The 27,779-nt window shown below is 44.2% G+C and overlaps 1 protein-coding gene across 3 annotated transcripts in view; it reads left to right on the top strand.

The window, feature by feature from the left end:
• The first annotated feature begins 589 nt into the window (after window positions 1–589).
• The window catches only part of ESCO1 (establishment of sister chromatid cohesion N-acetyltransferase 1), a 112,892-nt gene continuing 85,702 nt past the window's right edge, over window positions 590–27,779 (top strand). For 2 of the 3 annotated variants that reach the window (XM_077270337.1, XM_077270335.1), the window contains exons 1-7: window positions 590–868; window positions 2,544–4,249; window positions 7,006–7,102; window positions 8,641–8,692; window positions 11,318–11,441; window positions 17,500–17,631; window positions 24,102–24,191. In XM_077270337.1, coding sequence (XP_077126452.1) covers window positions 2,546–4,249; window positions 7,006–7,102; window positions 8,641–8,692; window positions 11,318–11,441; window positions 17,500–17,631; window positions 24,102–24,191 — 2,199 coding nt within the window. In that variant the 5' untranslated portion in view covers window positions 590–868; window positions 2,544–2,545. Of the gene's footprint in view, window positions 1,056–2,543; window positions 4,250–7,005; window positions 7,103–8,640; window positions 8,693–11,317; window positions 11,442–17,499; window positions 17,632–24,101; window positions 24,192–27,779 lie in introns of all 3 variants that reach the window. The other variant, XM_077270336.1, reaches the window with a different exon arrangement.

Raw genomic sequence — 27,779 nt, 5'->3', positions numbered from 1 at the left:
TTTTAGTGCACGACATGGCAAAACCAATGGTGTCGTTCAAAAGTACAACTCATCCCGCAAAAAATAAGCCCTCACATGGCCATATTGACGGAAAAATAAAAAAATTATGGCTCTGGGAAGGGGAGCGAAAAACGAAAACAGCTCCGGGGGTTAAGAACTCATTGATCTAAAAATAAACAGAGGTGTAATAGGGGTCCTAGTAACGGGTACACGGAATATCTGCAGAGGACAGGAGAACACACACCACGGAGCATGTAACAGGGGTATAACGTGGAAATGACCACGGGAAGGACACGTCACCACATGATGGCGCTATACACACACTCTCCCCATGTCACACTGCCATAGAGCTGGGGTCACTGGTCCGTGCAGCCCCTGCTCCTCCCACCTGTTGCTATGCTGGCTCCCACCATTAACCATAGCTCACTTTACTTCACACTCCTCACGTAAAACTCTCACTGAAATACTTCCGACTCCGAGTACTTTACGTCAGTCCTGCCGCAAAATAACAACCTGTCGCGACACCGGTGACAACTTCTAGTCACATCCTGGAGACAGTCATAATATTGGGATGGAAACGAGGCTTGAAGAGCAAAGAGAGGCGTGGGATGCAGGAATAGTACACTGCGCATGCTCCAGGCGGCTTATCTGACGCTTACTGCTCCGCCCTGGAAGTTTTTCCCGTGTCCGGAGCCGGTGATGTTTCTGTGTACATAAGTGCTGGCTGCACGTCGCTCCGGTGTCTGCCGTTATCATCTCGGGAGTGTTAATTTGTCCAGTTACAAGTCACGGGTTTGTTACTATAGACGGAAAGAGCGGCCCGATGAGAGCGGAGAACGGACAGCTCGCACACTCCCCCTTCAGGCTGGTAAGTGTCACTGCTGGGGGCTGATTGAACGGCTGGTGTGCGCTCCTCCAGAGCAGCAGCTGGGTGTTATGTGTGTGGTGTTCAGTGTATGCAGCTCTGGTGCGGAGGAATACCACGGGTCACTGTCAGGATCAGTGCAGTGTGTGCTGACATTGCCTCCTGTCATGTTCCCAGAACATAGAGCTCAGTAAGTGAACCGATGACATAAAGTGCTCCAACTTTCTGCTATAGACCACATGTTGCCTCTGCGCCAGGTGCCGTAAGGTGGGGGACTGCTGTGGTGGGGGACCGCTGCGCTGGTGGGGTTGGGGACCACTGCGCTGGTGGGGTTGGGGACCACTGGGCCACGCTCTGGGGGACCCACTGTCGTGGGTGTTGGTAGTGGGGCACTGTGACCACAGGGTGAAGCACTGTCCATGGGTCTCTAGTGATGTTGCTAATATCTGTATAAACCTCCCTCAGTCATTTCTTCAGGTTAGGGCTCTTTCTGAAGAAAGTATGATTGTCTGCACCCCGGACCACCCACGCATTTTTTTGGTCTGTTTTCTGGGCCTTAATAATGCATGCAATATAAATGCGCCCCTGCACCCCTCTGCAGTGTGGGCACACGGACCAGCCACATCTGTAATTTGAATGACCTGATTTTTCAATACTGAACCTGACATAATACAAAGAGATAATTGGAGCTACATAGACCTTACTTTTCTCCCCTCCAGCCACACCATCAGGTGACAGAGCCCATTGTGCCCCTCTTTGCATTCAATTTTTCCTCCTCACACTCCATGAGTTATGACTTTTTTCCCCAGTTGATAGGGTTATATCAGGGCTTGATATACTTTAAAATGAACATTTGTATTGCACTTTTCTCACATTGGATTCAAAGCGGCATCCCAGGAGTTAAACTGCAACAGCTAATCGGCAAGCTCTATACCTGTGAAACTTGCCTGGGTCTGCTGGTATTCGTCTTCAGTCGTTCCCATCGGAGAGGTCTGACAGATTGCTGTTGTAGACAGTGTCTACCACTGATTTACTGAGATGAAGAGGTTCTTCAGCAGCTACAGAGTTTTTTACATTTGTATCCCAGCTAGCTTAGAAAATGAGGAATAACATGATTTCTGGCCGTTGTTATGTTTTCAGCATTTTGATCACTTTTCTCCTTTGCACATTGTCTTAATTTGCAGTGGCACTGGTGGGAGAAGACTATCTGTATGTCTCATATACACAGCACACAGAGGGATTTCTGCTTTTCCTTCTTTAGCACACAGGAGCAGCAGCAGGATGGCAGCATGTATATTAATGTGATCTCCTGCTTGTCTTATTTTGTCCATCATCGTGACTTCAGGTTACATTGTAACCTATCAAATTCTATTTTACTGTGGTTCTTGTGCCAGTGGTGCCTCAAAGATACTTATTTCCTACAATATTTCTGCTCAGCTAAGCCATAGAGGTAGGAGTCGCTGCTTAAAATTCACTCTACTTGCAGACATCACTTCTATAAACATACTAAACTTTTTGAATTGTTATAGTTGTTAGCAACATCAATAGTATATAATTGGATGAATACTTAGGTTGCTGTGAGTATAGTGATACTGTTCATTGACCCTTTAAGAGGAGTTCTCATGGTGATGATTTCTCTCCTGATTTTTTTCTTTTTCTTTTTTTTTTTCTTTTGCAGTAATGGCCTCAAAAAAGAGAAGGTCCCCTCTGTCGGAAACTCCCACCAAGACTCGGAAGCGTAGCAAAGAAACTAAAGGTTGTCCTGCAAAATCCAAAAAGAAAAATGTTGTTACAAACAAGTCAAAACAGTGCTCAACACCGAATAAAAAAAAATCGCCTTTACCTACAAATAAAGCCATAAAGAAATCCCGGTCCTCCCAAGCAGAAGGGGGACATGAAAAGAAAAACGTGAATGTGAAAGTCACCAAAAAATGTAATGGTAAGAATGTGCCTGCCAAGCAGAAAGCTGTTCCCAAAGATGTGGCAGCTTCAAGAAGGAGCACCCCAAAATCCCCCAATGTGTCAAAAGCCACAAAGAAAAGTCAACCATCAAGTGTGCGCAAAACTGCAGCAAGAGCGACGTCTGTGCAAAGTAAGACACGCAAAATAGTGAAAAGCCCAAGCAAAAACCAGTCTGTACGAATAAAAAATGAGTCCGGGAAGAAGAACTTGAGAAAACCGGAGATTAAATCTGTACAAGCAAAGAAAGTGAACAAAAATGTGCAAACTAAGGAAAAGAAACCATCCACAACAACCCTTGGTCGAAGCAAAGTTACTGCTGCAGATCTCAAAAAGATGGCACCATCGATACGAAAATCTTCAAAAAGTACAAAATCGGACTGTAAAAAAGATACAAGTCCTACAACTGAGATGACTAAAAAATTGCCAAGTTCTCGGAGGACAAAGCAAAATCCATCAACTACATTAAGGCAGAAAAGTGTAGAAAAAAAGAAACCTAGAAGATCCCAGACCAACGTCTCCAAAAAGCCTGCATCAAGAAGTGTGAAAAAAGAAGGGAAAATGGAGATGGACTTTAGTGACACGGTCAAAAGCAAAGCCCGAGATCCTAATCAATCCAGCTCATGCCCTACTCCCAATGTAGGCTCACCGTCACCACGGACAGAGAAAATATCCAATAAATCTACTGCTTCCACTTCACCAACTGCTTCTACTATGCCTTTAAAACGCAAAAGGGACAGCAATAAACCTGAGGTCAAAACTGCAAATAAGGCGAAGAAGCAAAAAGTCCTAAAACCAGGATCTGATAAAAATAATCAAGAAGTCCCGACTGAAAAGGATCAGAAGTCCAAGCGGATTAGTATCCTGGACTTGTGCAATGAAATTGCTGGGGAAATAGAATCTGACACAGTAGAAGTTGTGAAAGAGGCACCCAGCACGTCCGATATCCCCACTGAGAAGGACAGTCCAATGGAGGCCTCCCCACCACCTCCTTCTGAACAGAGCCCCACAAAGCAGTCTAAACGATTCTTTCCCAGCAGAAAACCATTGCAGATTAAATGTCGGCTTGAACAGAAGACAAGTCCATTAACCAAAAAATCCAAATGGAACAAAATAAAGTTAAAAAAGAATTTTGCCCCAAATAATATCCAACGAAGTCACGCAGTGCTTCCTAATCTAGAATCCATTAAAGTCAAAGCTGCAGACCAGCAGAAGGTGACGGAGACTTTGAACGCACACAAGACTTCAAAAAGGAAGCCTGATGTAACCTCATCAACAGATATTAAACAGAAAGAACCAGTCTTATCAGAAAGGGTTACAAAAAATCAAGTTCAGTTAGTGGAGGGTGAGTCAATGAAGCCTTCTGCTGAAAACGGCCTACTGGAGAATCATGTCAAACATGAGCTCGAAATGGCACTTGACGAGGTAATTTTCCAGCTTTTGCATGTCATGTCCTCAGCTTAAGGAAATGCTGTGGGGACTATTAGGGCACAATAGGGTTTTATCCACATAACTGCATAGAATACACCAGTAGTTAGTCACCTGGTCTAGTAGTGTGAGACACAACACTGGTAACGTTTAGAATAAGAGGTTTTCCATCTCCTGCAACTCCACAGGTGGGTAAACCCAATATGGGTAGCCTATGCTGCCACTATTGTGTTTATGTATATTACCAGATCTTGTAATGTTTGTGTCTGTTACTCCCCCAACACTGAGGATCTGCCCTAACTTTGGGTAAGAGCTTCTCTTCTGCATCACAAGCTCTTAACTACATCGAGGACAGTGTTGGATGACTCTGTTGGATACTCACCACAGCAATAAAGACTTGTTTGGTTACACTATATTCTTGCACCGAGGGCTGCATATAACACCTGCAAGGTCCAAATAAGGTGGCAAAGAAATGAATAAATATTAAAATGTAAAAGAAGTGCAAATAAACATGCACTCACAACCTGTAAATAGTGAGGAAAAAAAAATAAGGCTTTATTGAAAAAACAAAGTGCTTAAGTCATAAAAACATTTAAAAACATGTAAAAAACATACCCAAACCAACAACCCTTTTACATAAGAATGTGTGTAAGCAGGCTCAATAGGGAATAAATGGCCCCAAACAATTTAGAGAATCGTCCAACAATATTTGTGCAAAGTACAACCATGAGCTCAAAATGTAGGAAACCCTTTTAGATGTAATGACCATATTACACATATTAGACGCATATTATAGGTGCACATAATAAGAGTACTTGCACAATAGAAAAACTCTGTGGGTCAAACGCAGATCAATGATATACAGTCATATGAAAAAGTTTGGGCACCCCTATTAATCTTAAGCTTAATGTTTTATATAAATGGTTTTTTTTGCAATAGCTATTTCAGTTTCATATATCTAATAACTGTTGGACACAGTAATGTTTCTGCCTTGAAATGAGGTTTATTGTACTAACAGAAAATGTGCAATCTGCATTCAAACAAAATTTGACAGGTGCATAAGTATGGGCACCCTTATCATTTTCTTGTTTTAAATACTCCTACCTACTTTTTACTGACTTACTAAAGCACTTTTTTTGGTTTTGTAACCTCATTGAGTTTTGAACTTCATAGCTAGGTGTATGCAATCATGAGAAAAGCTACTTAAAGTGGCCACTTGCAAGTTGTTCTCCTGTTTGAATCTCCTCTGAAGAGTGGCATCATGGGCTCCTCAAAACAACTGTCAAATGATCTGAAAACAAAGATTATTCAACATAGTTGTTCAGGGGAAGGATACAAAAAGCTGTCTCAGAGATTTAACCTGTCAATTTCCACTGTGAGGAACATGGTAAGGAAATGGAAAAACACAGGTACAGTTCTTGTTAAGGCCAGAAGTGGCAGGCCAAAAAAACATCAGAAAGGCAGAGAAGAAGAATGGTGAGATCAGTCAAGGACAATCCTCAGACCATCTCCAGAGAGCTGCAGCATCAACTTGCTGCAGATGGTCTCACTGTGCACTGTTTTTAAATGGTTTTTATGACTTAAGCACTTTGTTTTTTTCAATAAAGCCTTTTTTTTTTTCACTATTTACGGGTTGTGTGTACACTTTCTTTGCGGTTCTTCTTTTACATTCTGTGTTTCAGGCGCATTAGTAGCACCCCCTGGTATCTGTTTTTTTTATTTATGGTGGTGCCCACTTCTCCTCTATGCCAAATATGATTACAATTTTTTCCCCACTTGTAATTTTTAATTTCCGGTCCCAAAGTGTCTTGACTGTTTCGGATTTGCCCAGTGGCAATTTCGGGGGTATCTAAGCAAAGGTCCAGAAAGGAAATGACATGTAACTGGTTGCGTCTATACACCGCCTGGATACACGCTGGAGCAAGGAGCGAGTCCTAAACTCGTAGTAACATGTGCAGGCTTTGTGATTGATAGGAGGAAACCCTCTAAAGCTACCCAAAGAATGCTTTGCTATCAGTATGATCATCCTTTCTGTATTTGCTCCTGTGTGCTTAAGATATCAAGCATGTCCGTCTTGTTCCCAAAAAAACTCTTCATATTCCCAGTCTTTTCAGTCAATAGTGTTTTTACCTTGTTCCTATTCTGAGCCATCCATTGCTGTCTTAGATCAGGAGAGTGAACAGATCTCTAATTTCAGCTCCTTGGCTATGTATTATATTAAAAAAGATTAGGTTATTTGCCAGCCTTCAGCTGCATTGATATCGGAGCGTACTCGCTTGGAGTACAGATGATGGCAGTGAAGGAGTCTTCACCTGTATTCTCCGCTGATATTTCTGCTTATTGGATCAGTGGATCAGTCTTCTGCAGCAGATTGTCCCCAGAGTTAGGCCACGTTGACATCGTGTTTAAGCTCCACATCAGGGGCTCCATTGGTGCTTCCATGTGAAACCCTTGTCTTTTGCAAAGTTTTCAATACTGGACAAAATTATTAAAAATAAATGAAAGGTCAGTTACTCTTTAAGCAGTCAGTGGTGCTGCGCCTCTTTTTATTTTCCATTTTTGTTAATTGTGTCAACCCAACAAGTCTTATTGAGGGGAATTTGACAGTACTTTTGAGATGGAGTCGTCCTGACATCTGATTCTTGGTCCTCCCCCAGTTCTGTATAGAACAGATAAACCAACTATGTAGCGTTCTTACACGGCATACAATTTTCTAGAAGTGGTAAAGACTAATCTCCATTTCTTTCATGCAGGGCTTTAGACTACATTTAGATTCAAGCCCTGAAAATTCTCCAGTGAAGAAACCCCAAGTGTCTTCTGTACCAGTGACCAAAGCATCAGAAAAGCCAAGTGAGTAATCAGCCATGTTATTACAATGTATATGTAATAGTTCTTATTAAAGGGAACCTGTCAGCCTTATAGGACCTATCGATCCCTTGCCAACCAGCCAATTTTTCAGTATTGCACTCCCATTTTTATTTTCCCACCCTTCTTTCAAGAGCCATTTTTATTTTCCCCAATGACATAACTGTGAGAGGGCTTGTGTTTTTGTTCGCAGGACGAGATGTACTTTTGAATGAGACCATTCATTTTACTATAAAATATACTGGAAAAACAAGAAAATGTAAAGTTAAAAGTGCGGTGACATGGTAAATAAGGGATTAAAACAACAAAACCCCACACAATTTTGTCATTTGAGTTAATTTAATTTTCAACTAAACTCACTAGAAACAATCTGGCGCTATGATTTTCTAGGTCAGTATGATTATTGCGATGCCATATTTGTGTATTTAATTTTTTTTTTTTCTGGTAAAGAACAAATGTGGAAATTTTTTTTAATTAAAAAATATTTGTTTGCGCTTCCGTTTTCTGAGATTCGTATCATATTATATTTTTATACAGTCAAAATGATGTCCTATGTAGCCCAGCCAAAGGCTTCATAAAAGAGCTGAGATGGCACCCCCCAACAATGTCAGAAAAAGGCTCTAAAACTCAATGACGACAATGTAATAGCATTTATGGGATCTGACATGATCTCTTCAGATTAGTCGGGATCTTGAAGTATGATGATATTATCGCACTGTGCTGAGAATTATGCGTTACATGGTTGTTCAGCCTAGAAACCGTGACATAGACCATAGGGTATGTGCACGCAATGTCATTTTGCAAGAAAATTTCAGGGATACGTTGTTGATGCTTTTCCTGAAGTGTCTTCTCAGATGCGTTGTTTTTTTTTTTTTTTTTTTTTTTTTTTTCTTTTAGAACTTGTACGTATAAAATAGTGAACTGCTTCCGAGCAGAAGCCGCCTAAAGAATGAACAGGTCACTTCTTTCAACCTTTGTAAATCTGAAGTGGTTAGATGAAGCTGAAAAGACTGAACATATGTTTAGCAAGTTGTTTTTACATTGCAATACATATGCTCACTATTTTTCTTTAGAGCTTTTTCAGACTCCTTACAGAGAGTACCTGCCTAAAGACGTCTTGTGCAAGTTTCCTTATTAAGAGAGTTAATGGGAGAGTTTTCTTCTTTTGTTTAGGAACCCTGTCTCTTGACCACAGTAGGGAGCAGCAGCAAAGAGTGTCTTTCGCTCTGGTGGACCGGCCCTGTCCTGCATAAAACAGACATCCATTGATTTGAATGGACACTGTGAAATACTTAATTTCCCCCGTGGTGGCACTGTAGACAAAAAAAAAAGAAAAGCAAATTGTGACATAGTTCAGTGTGTGGATGTTAGCCGGAGTGGGCACGATGAGAAGGACTGTATGTTGTGTAGCCATGGGACATACAGGGGAGTATATCTGATTCATACTGACTTTTGTAAAATGTCTTTCTGTCTGAACAATAAGAAAACTGCAAAATTAGTGTCACCATTGAAATGTATTTTAGGCAGAGATTGCAAGCAGCTGCCAGACCAGATGGCTGCATCTATGGAGAGCGGGTAAGTGCTATTCGACATCAATGTGCGGCAGTCATGGTGTGCGGGCGGTACGCACCGGAATATCGGAGCTGAGCATTACTCGCTGAAGGAGGGCCACATTTATATGGCCATGGTCTACAAATATCTGAAGAGGTGTCACAGTGTAGCGGGATCATTATTCTCATTTGCACATGGAAACATGAGAAACAATGGAGTGAAACTGAAAGGGAGAAGATACAGATTAGATATAAGGAAAAACTTGACAGTGAAGATGATCAGTGAGTGGAACAGGCTGCCACGAGAGGTGGTGAGTTCTCTTTCAGTAGATAGATAGATAGATAGAGGCTGGACAGACATGAGATGGATTAGTGAATCCTGCATTGCGCAGGTGGTTGGATACAATGACCCTGGAGGTCCCTTCCAACTCTAACATTCTGTAATTCTATTTTTAAGAAGGCAGAAAATGGCGTCTGTTGAAAGAGCTGGCTTTAATAAAGTGTGTTGTTTGTGGATGATTGGTATCTGGGACCTTTAATCTCTTGGCTGAGAGGAGGCTACTAATAAGCTTTCACTCCCTATTCAAGTGCATGTGAGATATGGAATGCTGGCTGCACTTTGATTTTGATGACCATTTATTTCAACAGTGAGTGGTCACATACACAGCCGCTACTGAGGCTGTAAAGGCAGTCATTCCACTTTGAGCGTGCATGGGGTAGGACCTATGCGCAGCGTCGGACTGGGGTGTCTGGGGCCCACCAGAGGAATGGACTCTAGGGGCCCACCCTACAGCTATATGCAAATATCTGTCATTATAGTGGAGCATCGGCTGTAAAACACCGGCGGCTGCTGCACATCTACCGTGTGCCCCAATAACTGGGATGTATAATTACGGTAGTTTACATTAATGTGGTTCTTGGTAAAACAAGTTATCACTGATCCATGGGCTCCACAGGATAGGTGATCGCTTAGATCCGACCATTAGAAACTGGGGAAGTTTTATCCCTGACAGGACACTTTTATCACTATTTTAAAATGCAGCGGCAGGTGGGATTTCTGACCGCAGCTCCATTCATTCTCTTTGGGGCTTCCAGAAAAAAACAAGTGCAGCCACTGAGGGAATGAATGGATCAGTGATCTAGTCGGACATGCCACTCCAGTCTAATGGGGATAAAAAGTTCCACATTTTGCTGAGTGGGTCCAAGCAGTCAGACCCCCACCAATCAATATGTTATCACTTATCCTGTGGAGAGGTGATTACTTTTTTCCACAGGAAACCCCTGTAAGTGCATCTCCGCCGCTGTGTACAAAGCATTAAAACTCTAATGGAAATAAAGAATCTTCTCCTAATTAATATCAGAGAGAACAAATGACTGCCATACACAACACAATCCACTATACCAAGACCAATAATACCACATACAGGAAGAAATACCACCACACCATGACCAGACCACATAGTGACCGAATAATACTACATACAAGGGACAAATACCACCGCACCGTGTCAACACCACATATTACCACCACTTGGTGACCAAATAGCACATACAAGGGACAAATACCACAACACCATTTCCAGACCACATATTACCACCACATAGTGACTGAATACTACAATACTGATCAGAAATTAAAAAAAAACAAAAAAAAACACAATACTATCACCATAAGGCTGCTGTCACACTAGCAGTATTTGGTCAGTATTTTACATCGGTATTTGTAAGCCAAAACCAGGAGTGGAACAATTTGAGGAAAAGTATAATAGAAACATGTGCACCACTTCTGCATTTATCACCCACTCCTGGTTTTGGCTTACAAATACTGATTTCCACATATAGTGGGATCTATGCAATAAAGCGATCTCCACTATGGTACTAATATAAAATAAATTTTATTGAACATAATGTTAAAAACACAAATAGGATAAAATTACTACATGTAAGAAAGGTACACAATCCAATAAAAGGGACTATACTGCTATGGGAGATTGCAAGATGGCTCAGGCTGAATGCAGTATATATACAATGAGAAATATCTATGCTATGATATGAGAGTCCATGGATGGAAAGCTGCCTCTATCAACGATACCTAGCTTAATAATATGGTGTCCTAAATCCGACCCCACAAAAATACATGGCATATGCTAGAGGTAGTAAAAGGATATTACCTTACTGTTCGCCTGCTGCAATGACCCCGGCGTCCCTCTAGCATATGCCATGTATTTTTGAGGCAGGTCTGAACCCCCCTCTTTGAAGCGCCAAACTGCCGTCAGTCATATCTTCTGGGGCGCTGGTCGCCGCCCCCTCAGCCCTGTTTTCCTCGGAAATCCGGCACCTGCGCTGTGCTCTGTGCTGACGGCAGTTTGGTGCTTCAAAGAGGGGGGTTCAGACCTGCCTCCAGGTCTAAAGAAAGGTATTTGGCCAGAATTATAAATACCTTTTATTTGGGTAATAACCGCAACAAAAACTAAAAGAGCCACTTTGGTAGAATGCAGCATTACTGCTGCACAAGGTGGCTCTTTTAGTTTATAACGGCTGGAGGGGGTGACAGTGCCCCTTTAAAGTATTACTATATTTATTGAAAGTCATAAAAATGTTGGTGTAATTTATTACTAGACCTGGTAAGCATTGCTAATTAATATTACAGAGATTCAATGAAAAGGAATCTTTCAGCTGAAAAATCAAACATTGTGCCATCTGATGTCCATCTTCAGAAAGAAATTCGGAAACTGAAAGAAGCCGACAAGAACAGCAGCAGCCAGCCCATCATAGTAAGCATTTCAATTATTTATTTTCTCCTTAATTTCCATCTAAGGTGCACTTACTTCCCTGCAGTTCAGTCTCCATCTTGATTCCCAGATTTCATCCTGCATTTAATTTCTCTATGCTCTACTGTAAGTCTCGTGATGCACCAGTATGGTATTGCATTAAAGCAGCGCTCCCATTTTCGTTTTTTTTGAGCCAATGGAACATCAGGACAGGACTCCATAGATTTACATTGTAAAAGAGTCTTCCGTATATAATATGACAGCAGCATGATGTATTAGTTCTCTGGGTGCAGCAGTTGTGATAATTAGTTTTCTCTACTGTACACGTAGCAGTGCTTGGAATGTTGAGCTCTATATACTCTTTAATATGAGGGTATTTACATCCTAATTGAATTAAGGGTTTAGGAATTACAGCTCATTAATATGTAGCTGCCTCTTTTTAAAGTGACCTAAAGTAATTGTACAATTATCTCAAAAGCTCTTTAATGTGCTGCATGGGCTTTTCTCTCAGTAATCCATCATCAATTAAGTAGGTAAGTTCTGGAGCTGATTCCAAGTGTGGCATTTGCATTTGTAAGCTGTTGCTTGTGAACCCACAACATGCGAAAGAGAACCAGAACATCAATAAGCTGGAAAAAAGCAACATTAGACAGCAGAAGTGCTAGGAGTGGCCAAATTAACAGTTTGGCACATTTTACTAAAAAAAAAGTACATTGGTGAGCTTGGGAACTCAAAAACGCCTGGATGTTCACGGAAGATAATAGTAGTGGATGATTGCAGAATCCTTTCCATGGTGAAGAAAAACCCCTTCACAATATCCACCCAAGAACAATCTCCAGCAAGTAGGTATTTCCATATCTAACTCTACCATAAAGAGAATTCTTCATGAGAGCAAATGCAAACGATTCAACACAAGATGCAAACCATTAATCAGCCTTTAAAATAGAAAGACCAGGTTAGACTTGGCCAAAAACATCTCAAGAGCCCAGCCCAGTTCTGGAAAAGCATTCTTTGACAGGTTAAACTAAGGTCAACCTGGACCAGAATAATGGGAAGAAGAAAGTTTGGAGAAGTCTTGGAACAGCTCATGATTCAAAGCACACCACATCCTCTGTAAAACATGGTGGAGACAGTGTGATGGCATGAGCATGCACGGCTTCCAATGGCACTGGGTCACTAGTGTTCATTGATGATGTGACTGAAAACTGAAGTAGCCAGATGAATTCTGAAGTGTACAGGGCGATACTTTCTGTATAGAGTCAACCAAAGGCAGCAAGGTTGAATGGACGGTGCTTTACTGTACAGATGGACAATTACCCAAAACATACAGCGTAAGCTACCCAGGAGTTTTTTCAGGCAAAGTGGAATATTCTGCAATGGCCGAGTCACTCACCACATCTCAACCCCATTGGGCATGCATTTCACATGCTTAAAGGGAACCTGTCACCCCCAAAATGGAAGGGGCTTTTCTACAGCATTCTGTAATGCTGTAGATAAGCCCCCAATCTATCCTTAAAGATGAGAAAAAGAGGTTAGATTATACTCGGAATACACCGTAAATAATAGGAGGCATATGTTAGTGTTTTTTTCACGTTTTTTTTCGCGTTTTGTATCACGTTTTTATAGCAAAAAAACGCGAAAAATACTGAACGTGTTCACATGGCTTAAAGGTACCGTTACACTAAACGACTTGCCAACGATCACGACCAGCGATACGACCTGGCCGTGATCGTTGGTAAGTCGTTGTGTGGTCGCTGGGGAGCTGTCACACAGACAGCTCTCTCCAGCGACCAACGATCAGGGGAACGACTTCGGCATCGTTGAAACTGTCTTCAACGATGCCGAAGTCCCCGGGTAACCAGGGTAAACATCGGGTTACTAAGTGCAGGGCTGCGCTTAGTAACCCGATATTTACCCTGGTTACCATTGTAAAAGTAAAAAAAAAACAAAAAAAAAAAAACCACTACATACTCACATTCCGATGTCTGTCACGTCCCCCGGCGTCAGCTTCCCGCACTGACTGTGTCAGCGCCGGCCGTAAAGCAGAGCACAGCGGTGACATCACCGCTGTGCTCTGCTTGACGGCGGGGGACGTGACAGACCTCGGAATGTGAGTATGTACTGTTTTTTTTTTTGTTTGTTTGTGTTTTAACTTTTACAATGGTAACCAGGGTAAATATCGGGTTACTAAGTGCGGCCCTGTGCTTAGTAACCCGATATTTACCCTGGTTACAAGTGAACACATCGCTGGATCGGCGTCACACACGCCGATCCAGCGATGACAGCGGGTGATCAGCGACCAAAAAAAGGTCCTGATCATTCCCTACGACCAACGATCTCCCAGCAGGGGCCTGATCGTTGGTCGCTGTCACACATAACGAGATCGTTAAGCGGGATCGTTGCTACGTCACCAAAAGCGTGACGTTGCAACGATATCGTTAACGAAATCGTTATGTGTGAAGGTACCTTTAGTCCTTTATTTATCTTCTGCTGATAAAACATTTGATTTTATTGAAACCACGAAACACAGCCTGGTAAGGAACACATTGATGGAATCCGACAAAATCTGCTGACATATGCTTGACAGCTAGAGCAACACTGCATCTACTAGGCAGATGCTGTGATTATCTTCTCGCTATTCTCTTTAGAAAGCTAATATACAGTTATGGAGGCTGAACTGTGGGGAGATATATAATTTTGCCAGTTAAGACTTCCGGCCGCTGTCCTCGAATCCCATAAGGCACTGTGGCCACAAACTGCGCCTGTGCAAGTGACATACATGTCTCCGCTTTTCCCACGGAGGCGCAGTAACAGCCACAACTGTAAGATTTGTTGGAAAGCACAAACAGTGTGAGACATGTCCGCTGCTCCTGTCAGCACCACTAAGCATACACAGATGTTAATTTCACCGCACTCGCAATAGCATCGGGCCTATAAATGTGACATGCTGTGTAATCGTTATCAGTAACTGATGTTTCTCGGTCCCTAGATTGGCGACACTGAACCATGAGTTAATACGCTGACTCTAAGGCCTCTTTCACACTTGCGTCGTGTGACGTACGTCGCAATCTATCGTTTTCGGGAAAAACCGGATCCTGCAAATGTGCCCACAGGATGCGTTTTTTGCCCATTGACTTGTATTGCCGACGGATCGCGACGTATGGCCATGCGTCGCGTCCGTCGTGCACTTGATGCGTCGTGTTTTGGCGAACCGTCGGCACAAAAAAAAACGTTCAAGGAAACGCTTTTTCGTACGTCGGGTCCGCCATTTCCTACCGCGCATGCGCGGCCGGAACTCTGCCCCCTCCTCCCCGGGACTTTACAATGGGTAGGGGATGCGTTGAAAAAATGCATCCACTGCCCACGTTGTGCCAAATTTTCACAACGTACGTCGCGCCGACGCATAGCGACGGGCCCATACAGACACAAGTGTGAAAGAGGCCAAAGATTGCATCAAGGCAACAGACACCCAATAATACAGTTTAGATCGGTGTCATTCATGAGCAGACAAGGGACTGAGTAGCACCGCAATCTTAGCCTTGATTAGGCTGGTTAAGAACGAACTGTTTCTTTTTATTCAGTCACCTGTGAAGATGGCGATTTCACTTTTTCAGATTAGATGTTCGGTTGCCATTGTGCGTCATATCTGTATACTCTGGCAGCTGTTAGATTGCCAATGTTCTCAGGGTTCAATCTGCCTAGGTTGGGCTAGGCTAGGGTGCCCCTTCCACAGGGCATAGCGCTCTCCCTCTGCGTTGGTAGAAGCCTCCTGGATCTTGCATGTCCAGGCGTCTGTTCTTCTATTCCGTATGGACTCTACTTGGTCTTCTGTGCACATTTTTGTGTAGTTCTTACCTTTGCATCCAGTGATGCAAGTCTTAGCACAAGGTTAAGTGGCACTGGTTGCCTGGTTGCTAGGAAATCCCCCACATGTAGTTATGCTGGCTAACAGATGTAAATCATTCAGCTGCGGCAAGAAAAACGAAATCTCCGAGCACTAAAAAAATACTCGGAGGACACCCGAGCGTGCTCGAGAAATCTGGAGTAACGAGTATATTCGCTCATCACTAATAATAATCATGTTTATGCAAAAACTGAATATTTAGCGCTTGACTTTTCTTTTTGCCTTCTGATTTTTGAAGATTGTAGACATTATCAACGGGATTGAGATCTGGGAAGTTTCCTGGCCACGCACCCAAAATTTCAATATTTTGTTCACTGAGCCACTTAGTTATCACTTTTGCCCTGTTACGGTGCTCCATCTTTCATACTGGAAATGGCATTGCTCATTACCAGATTGCTTCTGGATTGTTGGGGGAAGTTGCTCATTCAAGATGTTTTCAACACCATTCTTAGGGTACCGTCACACATTGGCATTTTCATCGCTACGACGGCACGATTCGTGACGTTCTAGCGATATAGTTACGATCTCGCAGTGTCTGACACGCTACTGCGATCAGGGACCCTGCTGATCGTTTGAAACTTTCTTTCGTCGCTGGATCTCCCGCTGTCATCGCTGGATCATTGTGTGTGACAGCGATCCAGCGATGCGATCGCTTGTAACCAGGGTAAACATCGGGTTACTAAGCGCAGGGCCGCGCTTAGTAACCCGATGTTTACCGTGGTTACCAGCGTAAAAGTAAAAAAAAACAAACCGTACATACTCACCATCTGATGTCCGTCAGGTCCCTCGCCGTCTGCTTTCCGCTCTGACTGCCGGCCGGAAAGTGAGAGCAGATCACAGCGGTGACGTCGCCGCTGTGATCTGCTTTCACTTTACGGCGGCACTCAGTCAGAGCGGGAAGCAGACGGCAAGGGACCTGACGGACATCAGATGGTGAGTATGTACGGGTTTTTTTTTTTTACTTTTACGCTGGTAACCACGGTAAACATCGGGTTACTAAGCGCGGCCCTGCGCTTAGTAACCCGTTGTTTACCCTGGTTACCAGCGAACCTCGGCATCGTTGGTCGCTGGAGAGCGGTCTGTGTGACAGCTCCCCAGCGACCACACAACGACTTACCAACGATCACGGCCAGGTCGTATCGCAGGTCGTGATCGTTGGTAAATCGTATAGTGAGACGGTACCCTTAATTCATGGCAGCAGTCTTGGGAACAATTGTGAGTGAGATCATTTTATGGATGAAAAGCCTCGTAACTGGATTGTCTCGGAATGCTTTACTGTAGGCATGAAATGGAACTCATGGCAGTGCTCACTTTTTCTTCAGAGAAAATGACTTCAAGAAGTACAGGGATTGGACTGCAAAGGACTGGGGTTATTATTTTTACCTGACGAAGCCCACTTTAGACGGAAAGAATAAATGTCCGGATCGCCTGATATCCACAAAAAAAAAAAAAAAGTCTGAAAGCAGCATAAAAACAAGGTCCTGCCTATCTCGGGTGGGGAAAAAAGATGCAAAAATTATTTGGATATCTAATTAACAGAAAATTTTACAGCTCTTCAAACGACATGAACGAAAAACACCGGAGCATGTGCCTCATTAGGAACCGGGCTAAATAGCCTGGTCCTGAACTGGCTAGCTAACCTGAATGGTAATGGGGGAAAAAGAAATCTAAATGCAAGAATGTGGCATGTACCCCACATTGGTTTAAATAAGAACACTGGTTCACTGTATAGGAATGTTGTCAGAAACTTGTTACTTACAAGTAATTCCAACCCAGTAAGTTGGTAATGAACTTTTCTTCCATTTCTGCGCTATGTACTATTGGGTGGATACTACTCTAGAAAGTAAGAAATGTTGTATCTGTCTACTCGTTTTTGTAGGTTCTTTCTGTTAATTTTAGTACAGTCACATTATTGTACTGTTACATTATTAATTTCCGAGACTGACTGCAGACTTTTATAACGATGGGCATGTAGTCCTAGATGTCAGTGTAATGATGTGTAGGTTTTTTTTCTTTTTTCATTTAGTTTTATATCTGTTTGATGCAAAAAGAAAAAAACAAGCCGGTGTCTTGCATTCACATCACGCATAGCACTGATTATAATAGTAAAGTTCTCTACTTGCGTCTTTAGTTATTTCCATCACTTTTCCCTTTCAGGATGCTGGACAGAAACGTTTCGGTGTGGTCACCTGCAATATATGTGGCATGCTTTACACCGCGTCCAACCCAGAAGATGAGACTCAGCACCTGCTCTTTCACAACCAGTTTATCAGTGCAGTAAAATATGTGGTAAGAATATGTATTTTCCTTCCTTTTTGATTACAGTGCTTTAAAAATTTTTGTTTTCATAACTTTATTTTTTTTCATACTTCAGAAGCTGCAAAGATGTGTGTTTTTTTTTTTTTTGTTAATTCTCCATATATTGAGTTATACAAAGGAAAGAAAAATGATAAAACGTGTGTGTGTGTGCCAATGCGGTACAAGAATATAGCAAATGGGTTAAGTGGAGAGTCACAAATTAATCCCAACATGTGTCTTAGGCTACTTTCACACTTCCGTCGGCCAGACGTACCCTCGGATGTTGTGCTAAATTTACCACAACGTGGGCAGCGGATGCAGTCTTACGACACATCCGCTGCCCAGTGTGATGAGCGGGGAGGAGGGGGCGGAGTTCCGGCCGTGCATGCGCGGTCGGAAAAAGCGGAACCGACGGACAAAAAAAGTTACATTGAACTTTTTTTGTGCATTGCGACCGCCAAAACACAACGCATCCGTCGCACGACGGATGCGACGTGTGGCCATACGTCGCAATGCGTCGCTAATGCAAGTCTATGGAGAAAAAACGCATCCTGCGGGCAACTTTGCAGGATGCGTTTTTTTCTCCAAAACGACGCATTGCGACCTACGCCATAAGACGGAAGTGTGAAAGTAGCCTTAAGGAAAGCACAGCCTTCCAGCCTCCTGACTTCATTGTTACTGGAGAGGCACACTTTAACATGAGTGACAGTTCTGGTTCAGCTGCTGAATGATGTGATTGTCCTGCAGATTTAAGGCTACTTTCACACTCCCGTTTTTTTTGTGTCTGTCGTAGTGCAGCAAAATGACGGATCGACGGACGTCATGAAAATAGTGAAAAACGTGTGCGACGCATCCAGTGTTATGACGGATGCGTCGTCCACAAATTCCGGGAAAATAAATGTCCGGGGACACGAGACAGAGAGAGAGAGACGGATCCTGCGTCCATAGGCTTCCATTCTAGTGAACGACGTATGACGCAGGATCCGTCGCTACACGTTTTCCCAACGCAGACAAAAAACGTTACATTGAACGTTTTTTCCAGACGACGGTCCGCCAAAACGCGACGGATCCGTTGCACGACGGATGCGACATGTGGCCATCCGTCGCTAATACAAGTCTATGGGAAAATGCAGGATCCTGCATTCTCAAAAATCGATGGATTGTGAAGGGAGCTGAAAGACAGAAGTGTGAAAGTAACCTTACAACAAGGTGCTGTTATCTGCACTTATACATATACTGATAACAGCACCTTTGAACAATCACTCAGGAGCTGATGCAGAAAGAAAGCAGTCGCTTAGATCAGGCTAAGGAAGATAAGAGCAGCTCTGGGTCAGGAGTTTACAGGGTGATGGAAGCCAGCAGCACTGTCTAAAGGTACCGTCACACTAGGCGATATCGCCAGCAATCCGTGACGTTGCAGCGACCTGGATGGCGATATCGCTGTATTTGACACGCAGCAGCGATCTGGATCCCGCTGTGAAATTGCTGGTCGCTGCTAGAAGGTCTGCACATTATTTGGTCGCTAGGTCGCCGTGTATCGCCGTGTTTGACAGCAAAAGCGACGATACCAGCGATATTTTACACTGGTAACCAGGGTAAACATCGGGTTACTAAGCGCAGGGCCGCGCTTAGTAACCCGATGTTTACCCTGGTTACCAGCGTAAAAGTTAAAAAAACAAACAGTACATACTCACCTGCGCGTCCCCCAGCCTCTGCTTCCTGACACTAAAGCGCCGGCCCTAAACTGAAAGTGAAAGCAACAGCGGTGACGTCACCGCTCTGCTGTTAGGGCCGGAGCTCAGTCAGTGTCAGGATGCAGAGGCTGGGGGACGCGCAGGTGAGCATGTACTGTTTGTTTTTTTAACTTTTACGCTGGTAACCAGGGTAAACATCGGGTTACTAAGCGCGGCCCTGCGCTTAGCAACCCGATGTTTACCCTGGTTACCCGGGGACCTCGGCATCGCTGGTCGCTGGAGAGCGGTCTGTGTGACAGCTCTCCAGCGACCACACAGCGACGCTGCAGCGATCGGCATTGCTGTCGCTATCGCTGCAGCGTCGCTTAGTGTGACGGTACCTTTAGGGTATGTGCACACGTTGCGGATTTCTTGCAGAAATTTCCTGAAGAAAACCGGAAATTTTCTGCAAGAAATCCGCATTTTTTTTTTTTTCGTTTTTTTTCCGTTTTTTTCGCGTTTTTTTAGCATTCTGCAAGCGTAATTAGCTTGCAGAATGCTAAAGCTTTCCAAGCGATCTGTAGCATCGCTTGGAAAACTGACTGACAAGTTGGTCACACTTGTCAAACATACTGTTTGACAAGTGTGACCAACTTTTTACTATAGATGCAGCTTATGCAGCATCTATAGTAAAAGAGAGAATGTTTAAAAATAATAAAAAAAATAAAAAAATGCTTATACTCACCCAGACATCTCATCAGCGGCGTCCGTTCGTCTTCCTATAGCTGGTGTGTGCGCGCAGGACCTTCCGTGACGTCACGGTCACGTGAGCGGTCACATGACCGCTCACGACCAATCACAGGACAGTGACGTCATCGGCAAGGTCCTTCGCCGCACATCAGCTACAGGAACCGAAGCGGCAGCATGCAGTGGAGGCGGGAAGTCATCGAGGGTGAGTATATCGCTATTTTTTATTTTAATTCTTATTTTTTGACCACTTATATGGTGCCCAGTCCGTGGAGGAGAGTCTCCTCTCCTCCACCCTGGGTACCAACCGCACATAATCTGCTTACTTCCCGCATGGTGTGCACAGCCCCGTGCGGGAAGTAAGCAGATCAATGGACCCCTAGGTGTGCGGAATCCCCTGCAATTCCGCATTTTAATGAACATGTTGCTTTTTTTTCCGCGATGCGATTTTTTTCGCGGAAAAAAAGGCTACATTTGCACAAAAAATGCGGAATACACTTAAAATAATGGGAGGCATATGTAAGCGTTTTTTTCGCGTTTTTATAGCGAAAAAACGCGAAAAAAACGCGAAAAATACTTAACGTGTGCACATGGCCTAAGGGTACTGTCACACAGTGCAATTTTGATCGCTACGACGGCACGATCCGTGACGTCGTAGCGATCGTATGATTATCGCTCCAGCGTCGTAGACTGCGGTCACACGTTGCAATCACGGCGCTGGAGCGATGCCGAAGTCCCCGGGTAACCAGGGTAAACATCGGGTTACTAAGCGCAGGGCCGCGCTTAGTAACCCGATGTTTACCCTGGTTACCAGCGTAAACGTAAAAAAACCAAACCGTACATACTTACATTCCGGTGTCTGTCCCCCGGCGTTCTGCTTCTCTCCACTGTGTAAGCACCATAGCCGGAAAGCAGAGCGGTGACGTCAGACGTCACCGCTGTGCTCGCTTTCTGGCTGGCCGGCGCTCACAGTGCAGAGAAGCTGAGACGCCGGAGGACAGACACTGGAATGTAAGTATGTACTGTTTGTTTTTTTTACGTTTACGCTGGTAACCAGGGTAAACATCGGGTTACTAAGCGTGGCCCTGCGCTTAGTTACCCAATGTTTACCCTGGTTACAAGCGAACACACATCGCTGGATCGCTGTCACACACAACGATCCAGCGATGTCAGCGGGTGATCAAGCGACGAAAGAAAGTTCCAAACGATCTGCTACGACGTACGATTCTCAGCAGGGTCCCTGATCGCTGCTGCGTGTCAGACACAGCGATATCGTATGGATATCGCTGGAACGTCACGGATTGTACCGTCGTAGCGATCAAAATTGCACTGTGTGACAGTACCCTTAGGGTACCGTCACACAGTGCCATTTTGATCGCTACGACGGCACGATCCGTGACGTCGCAGCGTCGTATGATTATCGCTCCAGCGTCGTAGACTGCGGTCACACGGTGCAATCACGGCGCTGGAGCGATGCCGAAGTCCCCGGGTAACCAGGGTAAACATCGGGTTACTAAGCGCAGGGCCGCGCTTAGTAACCCGATGTTTACCCTGGTTACCAGCGTAAACGTAAAAAAAACAAACAGTACATACTTACATTCCGGTGTCTGTCCTCCGGCGTCTCAGCTTCTCTGCACTGTGTAAGCACAGCGGCCGGAAAGCACAGCGGTGACGTCAGACGTCACCGCTGTGCTCTCTTTCCGGCCGGCAGACGCTCACACAGTGCAGAGAAGCTGAGACGCCGGAGGACAGACACCGGAATGTGAGTATGTACTGTTTGTTTTTTTTACGTTTACGCTGGTAACCAGGGTAAACATCGGGTTACTAAGCGCGGCCCTGCGCTTAGTTACCCGATGTTTACCCTGGTTACAAGCGAACACATCGCTGGATCGCTGTCACACACAACGATCCAGCGATGTCAGCGGGTGATCAAGCGACGAAAGAAAGTTCCATACGATCTGCTACGACGTACGATTCTCAGCAGGGTCCCTGATCGCTGCTGCGTGTCAGACACTGCGATATCGTATGGATATCGCTGGAACGTCACGAATCGTACCGTCGTAGCGATCAAAGTGTGACTGTGTGACGGTACCCTAACTGCTGTATTGAAATTAAAGTGCTGGAGAGAGGTAACTGGGATCTTAGGAGTTAACTAAGAAATATCAGTCTGTAATGTAACGACTGCGTATGTTTGGCCATTCTCTGATTGTAGGTCCCCTTTGCAGCAAGCTATAAAAATGTAAGAGAAAGCTCTAATAGCAGCAGATAGAAATTCCAAGTCACTTGCTTATTTTTGTGCTGTTTAACTATTCAATTTCATAACATGGGAATATCCCTTTAAGCTGATACTTTGGATCTGTACATGGGCACAAAGATGAGTAAACTGAGGAGAAAAAAGTGATGGGATAGATGTGGGGGTCACTCAGAATCGTACGATGTGTTTCCCCCATTTGGTTAAGGCTACTTTCACACTAGCGTTAACTGCATTCCGTCAAAATGCATCGTTTTGCCGAAAAAACGCATCCTGCAAAAGTGTTTTCACCATTGATTAACATGAAGCGACGCATTGTGACGGATTGCCACACGTCGCACCCGTCGTGCGACGGATGCGTCGTGCAGTGGCGGACCGTCGGGAGCAAAAAACGCTACATGTAACGTTTTTTGCTCACGACGGTCCGCTTTTTCCGACCGCGCATGCGCGGCCGGAACTCCGCCCCCACCTCCCCGCACTTCCCTGCACCTCACAATGGGGCAGCGGATGCGCTGGAAAAATGCATCCGCTGCCCCCGTTGTGTGGCGGAGACAAGGCTAGCGTCGGGAACCTCGGCGCGACGCACAGCGACGGGCCGAGCCCGACGCTAGTGTGAAAGTAGCCTAAGTTATATACAGTACTGTGCAAAAGTGGATAAAATGTTGCAAAATGCATTCCGAAATAGAAGTGTTAATAGTTTATCATTTAGCAAAATGCAAGGTGAATGGTGTTTTTGAATAACAAGGATGGTCACCCCCAATATTAATTTGATTTAGTTCTTCATTGTTCTTGGCGCCAACTCTTCTAGATACACTTGCACACACATTTTGAAGGAACTCAGAAGACAGGTTGTTCCAAACATCTTGGAGAACTAACCACAGAACATTTTTAGATTTAGGTTTGTGCAAATCCTTCTCTTCATATAATGCCAGACATGCTTGATGATGATCAGGGCTCTGCTACTCTGAAGATAGTTTTTAATTACATTGATTGCATATTTGGGATTGTTGTGCTGTTGAAGAATAAATTTGGAGCCGTTCAGATCCCTCCTTCATGGTGTTGCCTGGTGTATCTGCTTTTATTTCTCAGCATTAACGACATGAAGAAATGGGCAACATTGAGGACCATAGGTGCAATGGTCAGCCAAGGAAACTTTGTGCAGCAGATGAGTTGCATAAAGCTTGCTTCCATTAGAATTAGGAAGATGCCCAGCAGTGTCATCAGTACAGAACTGTCAGTAACCAGTGGGACTTGGCTTCACCCATTTACTGTTTTGTGGTCTTTATGGAAGAATTGCAGCCAAATACCATACCTTCAACATGGAAACCAAGCCATGTGACTCCTCTATCCATGAAAATGGAGGAACTGGCATGCATTAAAATGTCACCATGTGCACTAGACCAATTGGTGAATAATCTGCTTTCTGTATAGCCAAATATTTTACTAACTGGCTGGAGAGCAGTACTTACAAAGAGTGTCTGCCGGCTACCGTAAGAGTGAAGCATGGTGGAGGGTCTTTGCAAATTGGGGGCTGCATTTCAGCTATCAAGACTTGGGAATTTGGTAATGATGGTGTCCTCTCCTCAGTTATGAGAAATAAAGGTAGAAGCTTATCCATCATGCTGTAGCATCAGGGAGACACCTGATTGGCAGCAAATTTATTCAGTCAATATAATTGAGAACTAAAAGCTGGCTACATACTATCCTTGCAGGTTGTCATTGAATAGCAAATACAACTATTCAGACCATTCATCAGATACTAAACAAATCATTTTTTTTCCCCCGGCAAGGGATGGAAGAAGGAGAGGATTGTGGCTGAATACCCTGATGGCAAAATAATAATGGTATTGCCAGATGATCCGAAGTACGCTCTTAAAAAGGTAAACTGTGTCTCACTTGTTAAAATAAATAAAAAATAAATATGAAAAAGGTCTCTTAAGACTGAAAATTAATTATAGTACATTATGAACATAGGCTAAAATCCCATGAGTGGACAAAAAAAAATGTTAAAGGGAATCGGTCACCAGGTTCTTTCTACCCCGTCTGAGAGGAGCATAATGTAGGGGCAGAGACTCTAATTCAAGCGATGTATCACATACTGTGCTGCACGCTCTCGTTTTGATAAAATAACTTTTCCGTGCTGCAGATCTAACAGTTCTCTGAATGCTGAGCCCTGTATAACCCTGCCCAAACCACTGATTGGCAGCTTTCTGCCTATGCACAGTGTACGCAGAAAGCTGCAAATCAGTTTTGGGGCGGGAGTATACAGAGCTTGTGAATATGGCGACTACATGGCAGTAGCAGGTTTACTACAGCCCAGAATTTCTTGTTTGTTTTTGTTCCCTTGTCTCTCTAAGGAAAATCCATTAAAAAGCCGCCAAAATATCATGTCTACCTTTAACCCCTTCCCGACCTGTGACACAGCGTATGCGTCATGAAAGTCGTTGCCAATCCGACCTGTGACGCATATGCTGTGTCACAGAATGATCGAGTTCCTGCAGGCCGGGTGAAAGGGTTAACTCCAATTTCACCCGACCTGCAGGGACAGGGTGAGTGGTACTACAGCCCCTCCCCCCCCCCCCCCCCCCTTGTGGCTACGATCGCTCTGATTGGCTGTTTCACTTTCAACAGCCAATCAGGGCAATCTGTAATATTTCACCTATGAAAATTGGTGAAATATTACAATCCAGCCATGGCCGATGCTGCAATAGCATCGGCCATGGCTGGAGACCCCGATCTGGCCCCCCCACCGACTGACGGCGGCGATCTGCAGCCGCCGTCATTGTTCCCTACCCCTTTGTCCTGTCCTAAGCGCCTTCCTCTCCCCTCCGCCCGCCCCCACCACCCCCCCCCCCGCTGTCCGATCGCACCCCCCCCCCCCCCATTCTTACCTAGTCCCGGTGTCCCTCCCGGTGTTCCTCGGTCTTCTCGCATGGGCGCCGCCATCTTGGAAAATGGCGGGCGCAGTGCGCCCGCCGAATCGGCCGGCAGATTTGTTCCCTGTACATTTTGATCGCTGTGATAGGTTCTATCACAGCGATCAAAATAAAAAAAATAGTAAATAAACCCCCCCTCTTTATCACCCCCATAGGTAGGGACAATAATAAAATACAGAAAATATATTTATTTTTGTTTTTCCGTTAGGGGTAGGGTTAGGCTTAGGGTTGCACTTAGGGCTAGGGTTGCACTTAGGGCTAGGGCTAGAATTAGGGTTAGGGTTGCAATTAGGGTTAGAATTAGGGCTAGGGTTGGAATTAGGCTATGTGCACACGGTGCGGATTTGGCTGCGGATCTGCAGCGGACTGGTCGCTGCGGATTCGTAGCAGTTTTCCATTACGTTTACAGTACCACGTAAACCTATGGAAAACCAAATCCGCTGTGCCCATGGTGCGGAAAATACAGCACGGAAACGCTGCGTTGTATTTTCCGCAGCATGTCAATTCTTTGTGTGGATTCCGCAGCGTTTTACACCTGCTCCATAATAGGAATCCGCAGGTGAAATCCACAAAAAAAACACTGGAAATCTGCAGTAAATCCGCAGGTAAAGCGCAGTGCGTTTCACCTGCAGAATTTTCAAAAACGGTGCGGAAAAATCCGCACACAAATCCGCAACGTGGGCACATAGCCTTAGGGTTAGGGTTGGAATTAGAGTTAGGGTTGCAATTAGGGTTAAGACTAGGGTTAGGGGTGTGTTGCGGTTAGGGTTGGGATTAGGGTTAGGGGTGTGTTGGGGTTAGTGTTGGAGTTAGAATTGAGGGGTTTCCACTGTTTAGGCACATCAGGGGGTCTCCAAACGCGACATGGCGCCACCATTGATTCCAGCCAATCTTGCGTTGAAAAAGTCAAATGGTGCTCTCTCCCTTCCGAGCCCCGACGTGTGCCCAAACAGTGGTTTATCCCCACATATGGGGTACCAGCGTACTCAGGAGAAACTGGACAACAACTTTTGGGGTCAAATTTCTCCTGTAACCCTTGGGAAAATAAAAAATTGCGGGCTAAAAAATTATTTTTGAGGAAAGAAAAATTATTTTTTATTTTCATGACTCTGCGTTATAAACTTCTGTGAAGCACTTTGGGGTTCAAAGTGCTCACCACACATCTAGATTAGTTCCTTGGGAGGTCTAGTTTCCTAAATGGGGTCACTTGTGGGGGAGCTCCAATGTTTAGGCACACGGGGGCTCTCCAAACGCGACATGGTGTCCGCTAAAGATTGGAGCAAAATTTTCATTCAAAAAGTCAAATGGCGCTCCTTCCTTTCTGAGCCCTGCCGTGCGCCCAAACAGTGGTTTACCCCCACATATGAGGTATCAGCGTACTCAGGACAAATTGGACAACAACTTTCATGGTCCAGTTTCTCCTTTTACCCTTGGGAAAATAAAAAAATTGTTGCTAAAAGATCATTTTTGTGACTAAAAAGTTAAATGTTCATTTTTTCCTTCCATGTTGCTTCTGCTGCTGTGAAACACCTGAAGGGTTAACAAACTTCTTGAATGTGGTTTTGAGCACCTTGAGGGGTGTAGTTTTTAGAATGGTGTCACTTTGGGGTATTTACAGCCATATAGAACCCTCAAACTGACTTCAAATGTGAGGTGGTCCCTAAAAAAAATGGTTTTGTAAATTTTGTTGTAAAAATGAGAAATCACTGGTCAAATTTTACCCCTTATAACTTCCTAGCAAAAAAAAAAATTTGTTTCCAAAATTGTGCTGATGTAAAGTAGACATGTGGGAAATGTTATTTATTAACTATTTTGTGTCACATAACTCTCTGACTTAACAGCATAAAAATTCAAAATGTGACAATTGCGAAATTTTCAAAATTTTCGCCAAATTTCCGTTTTTTTCACAAATAAACGCAGAAATTATCGACCTAAATTTACCACTAACATGAAGCCCAATATGTCACGAAAAAACAGTCTCAGAATCGCTAGGATCCGTTGAAGCGTTCCTGAGTTATTACCTCATAAAGGGACACTGGTCAGAATTGCAAAAAATGGCCAGGTCATTAAGGTCAAAATAGGCTGGGTCATGAAGGGGTTAAATTGCTATCAATAAAAAGTTTGCTCACCACGCACAATATAAGCTCACTCAGCACCATTGACGGAAAAATAAAAATGTTTAAAAGTAAAAGAAAATGGTGACAAAAAGCAAAAAAAAAAATACATTTTTATATCCTCAAGTATAAGCTGAGATTTTCAACCCATTTTTTTTTTTTTTAGGCTGAAAGTTCCCCTCCGCTTATACTCGAGTCATTGTCCCAGGGGGTCGGCGGGGGAGCGGCAGGAGTCGGCAGCTGTCACATCATACTCTCCCTCTCCTGGCGCGGTCTCTGCAGTTCCCTGCTTCTCAGATGATCTTCGGCTCCAGCAGCTCTTCCTGTGTTCAGCGGTCACGTGGTACCGCTCATTAAAGTAATGAATATGCACGCGACTCCATTTCCATAGGCGTGGAGCGCATATTCATTACTTTAA

The sequence above is a fragment of the Ranitomeya variabilis genome, chromosome 6 (assembly GCF_051348905.1).
Source record: "Ranitomeya variabilis isolate aRanVar5 chromosome 6, aRanVar5.hap1, whole genome shotgun sequence".
Lineage (NCBI taxonomy): Eukaryota > Metazoa > Chordata > Amphibia > Anura > Dendrobatidae > Ranitomeya > Ranitomeya variabilis.
This window is presented reverse-complemented; position numbering and strand designations above follow the sequence as displayed.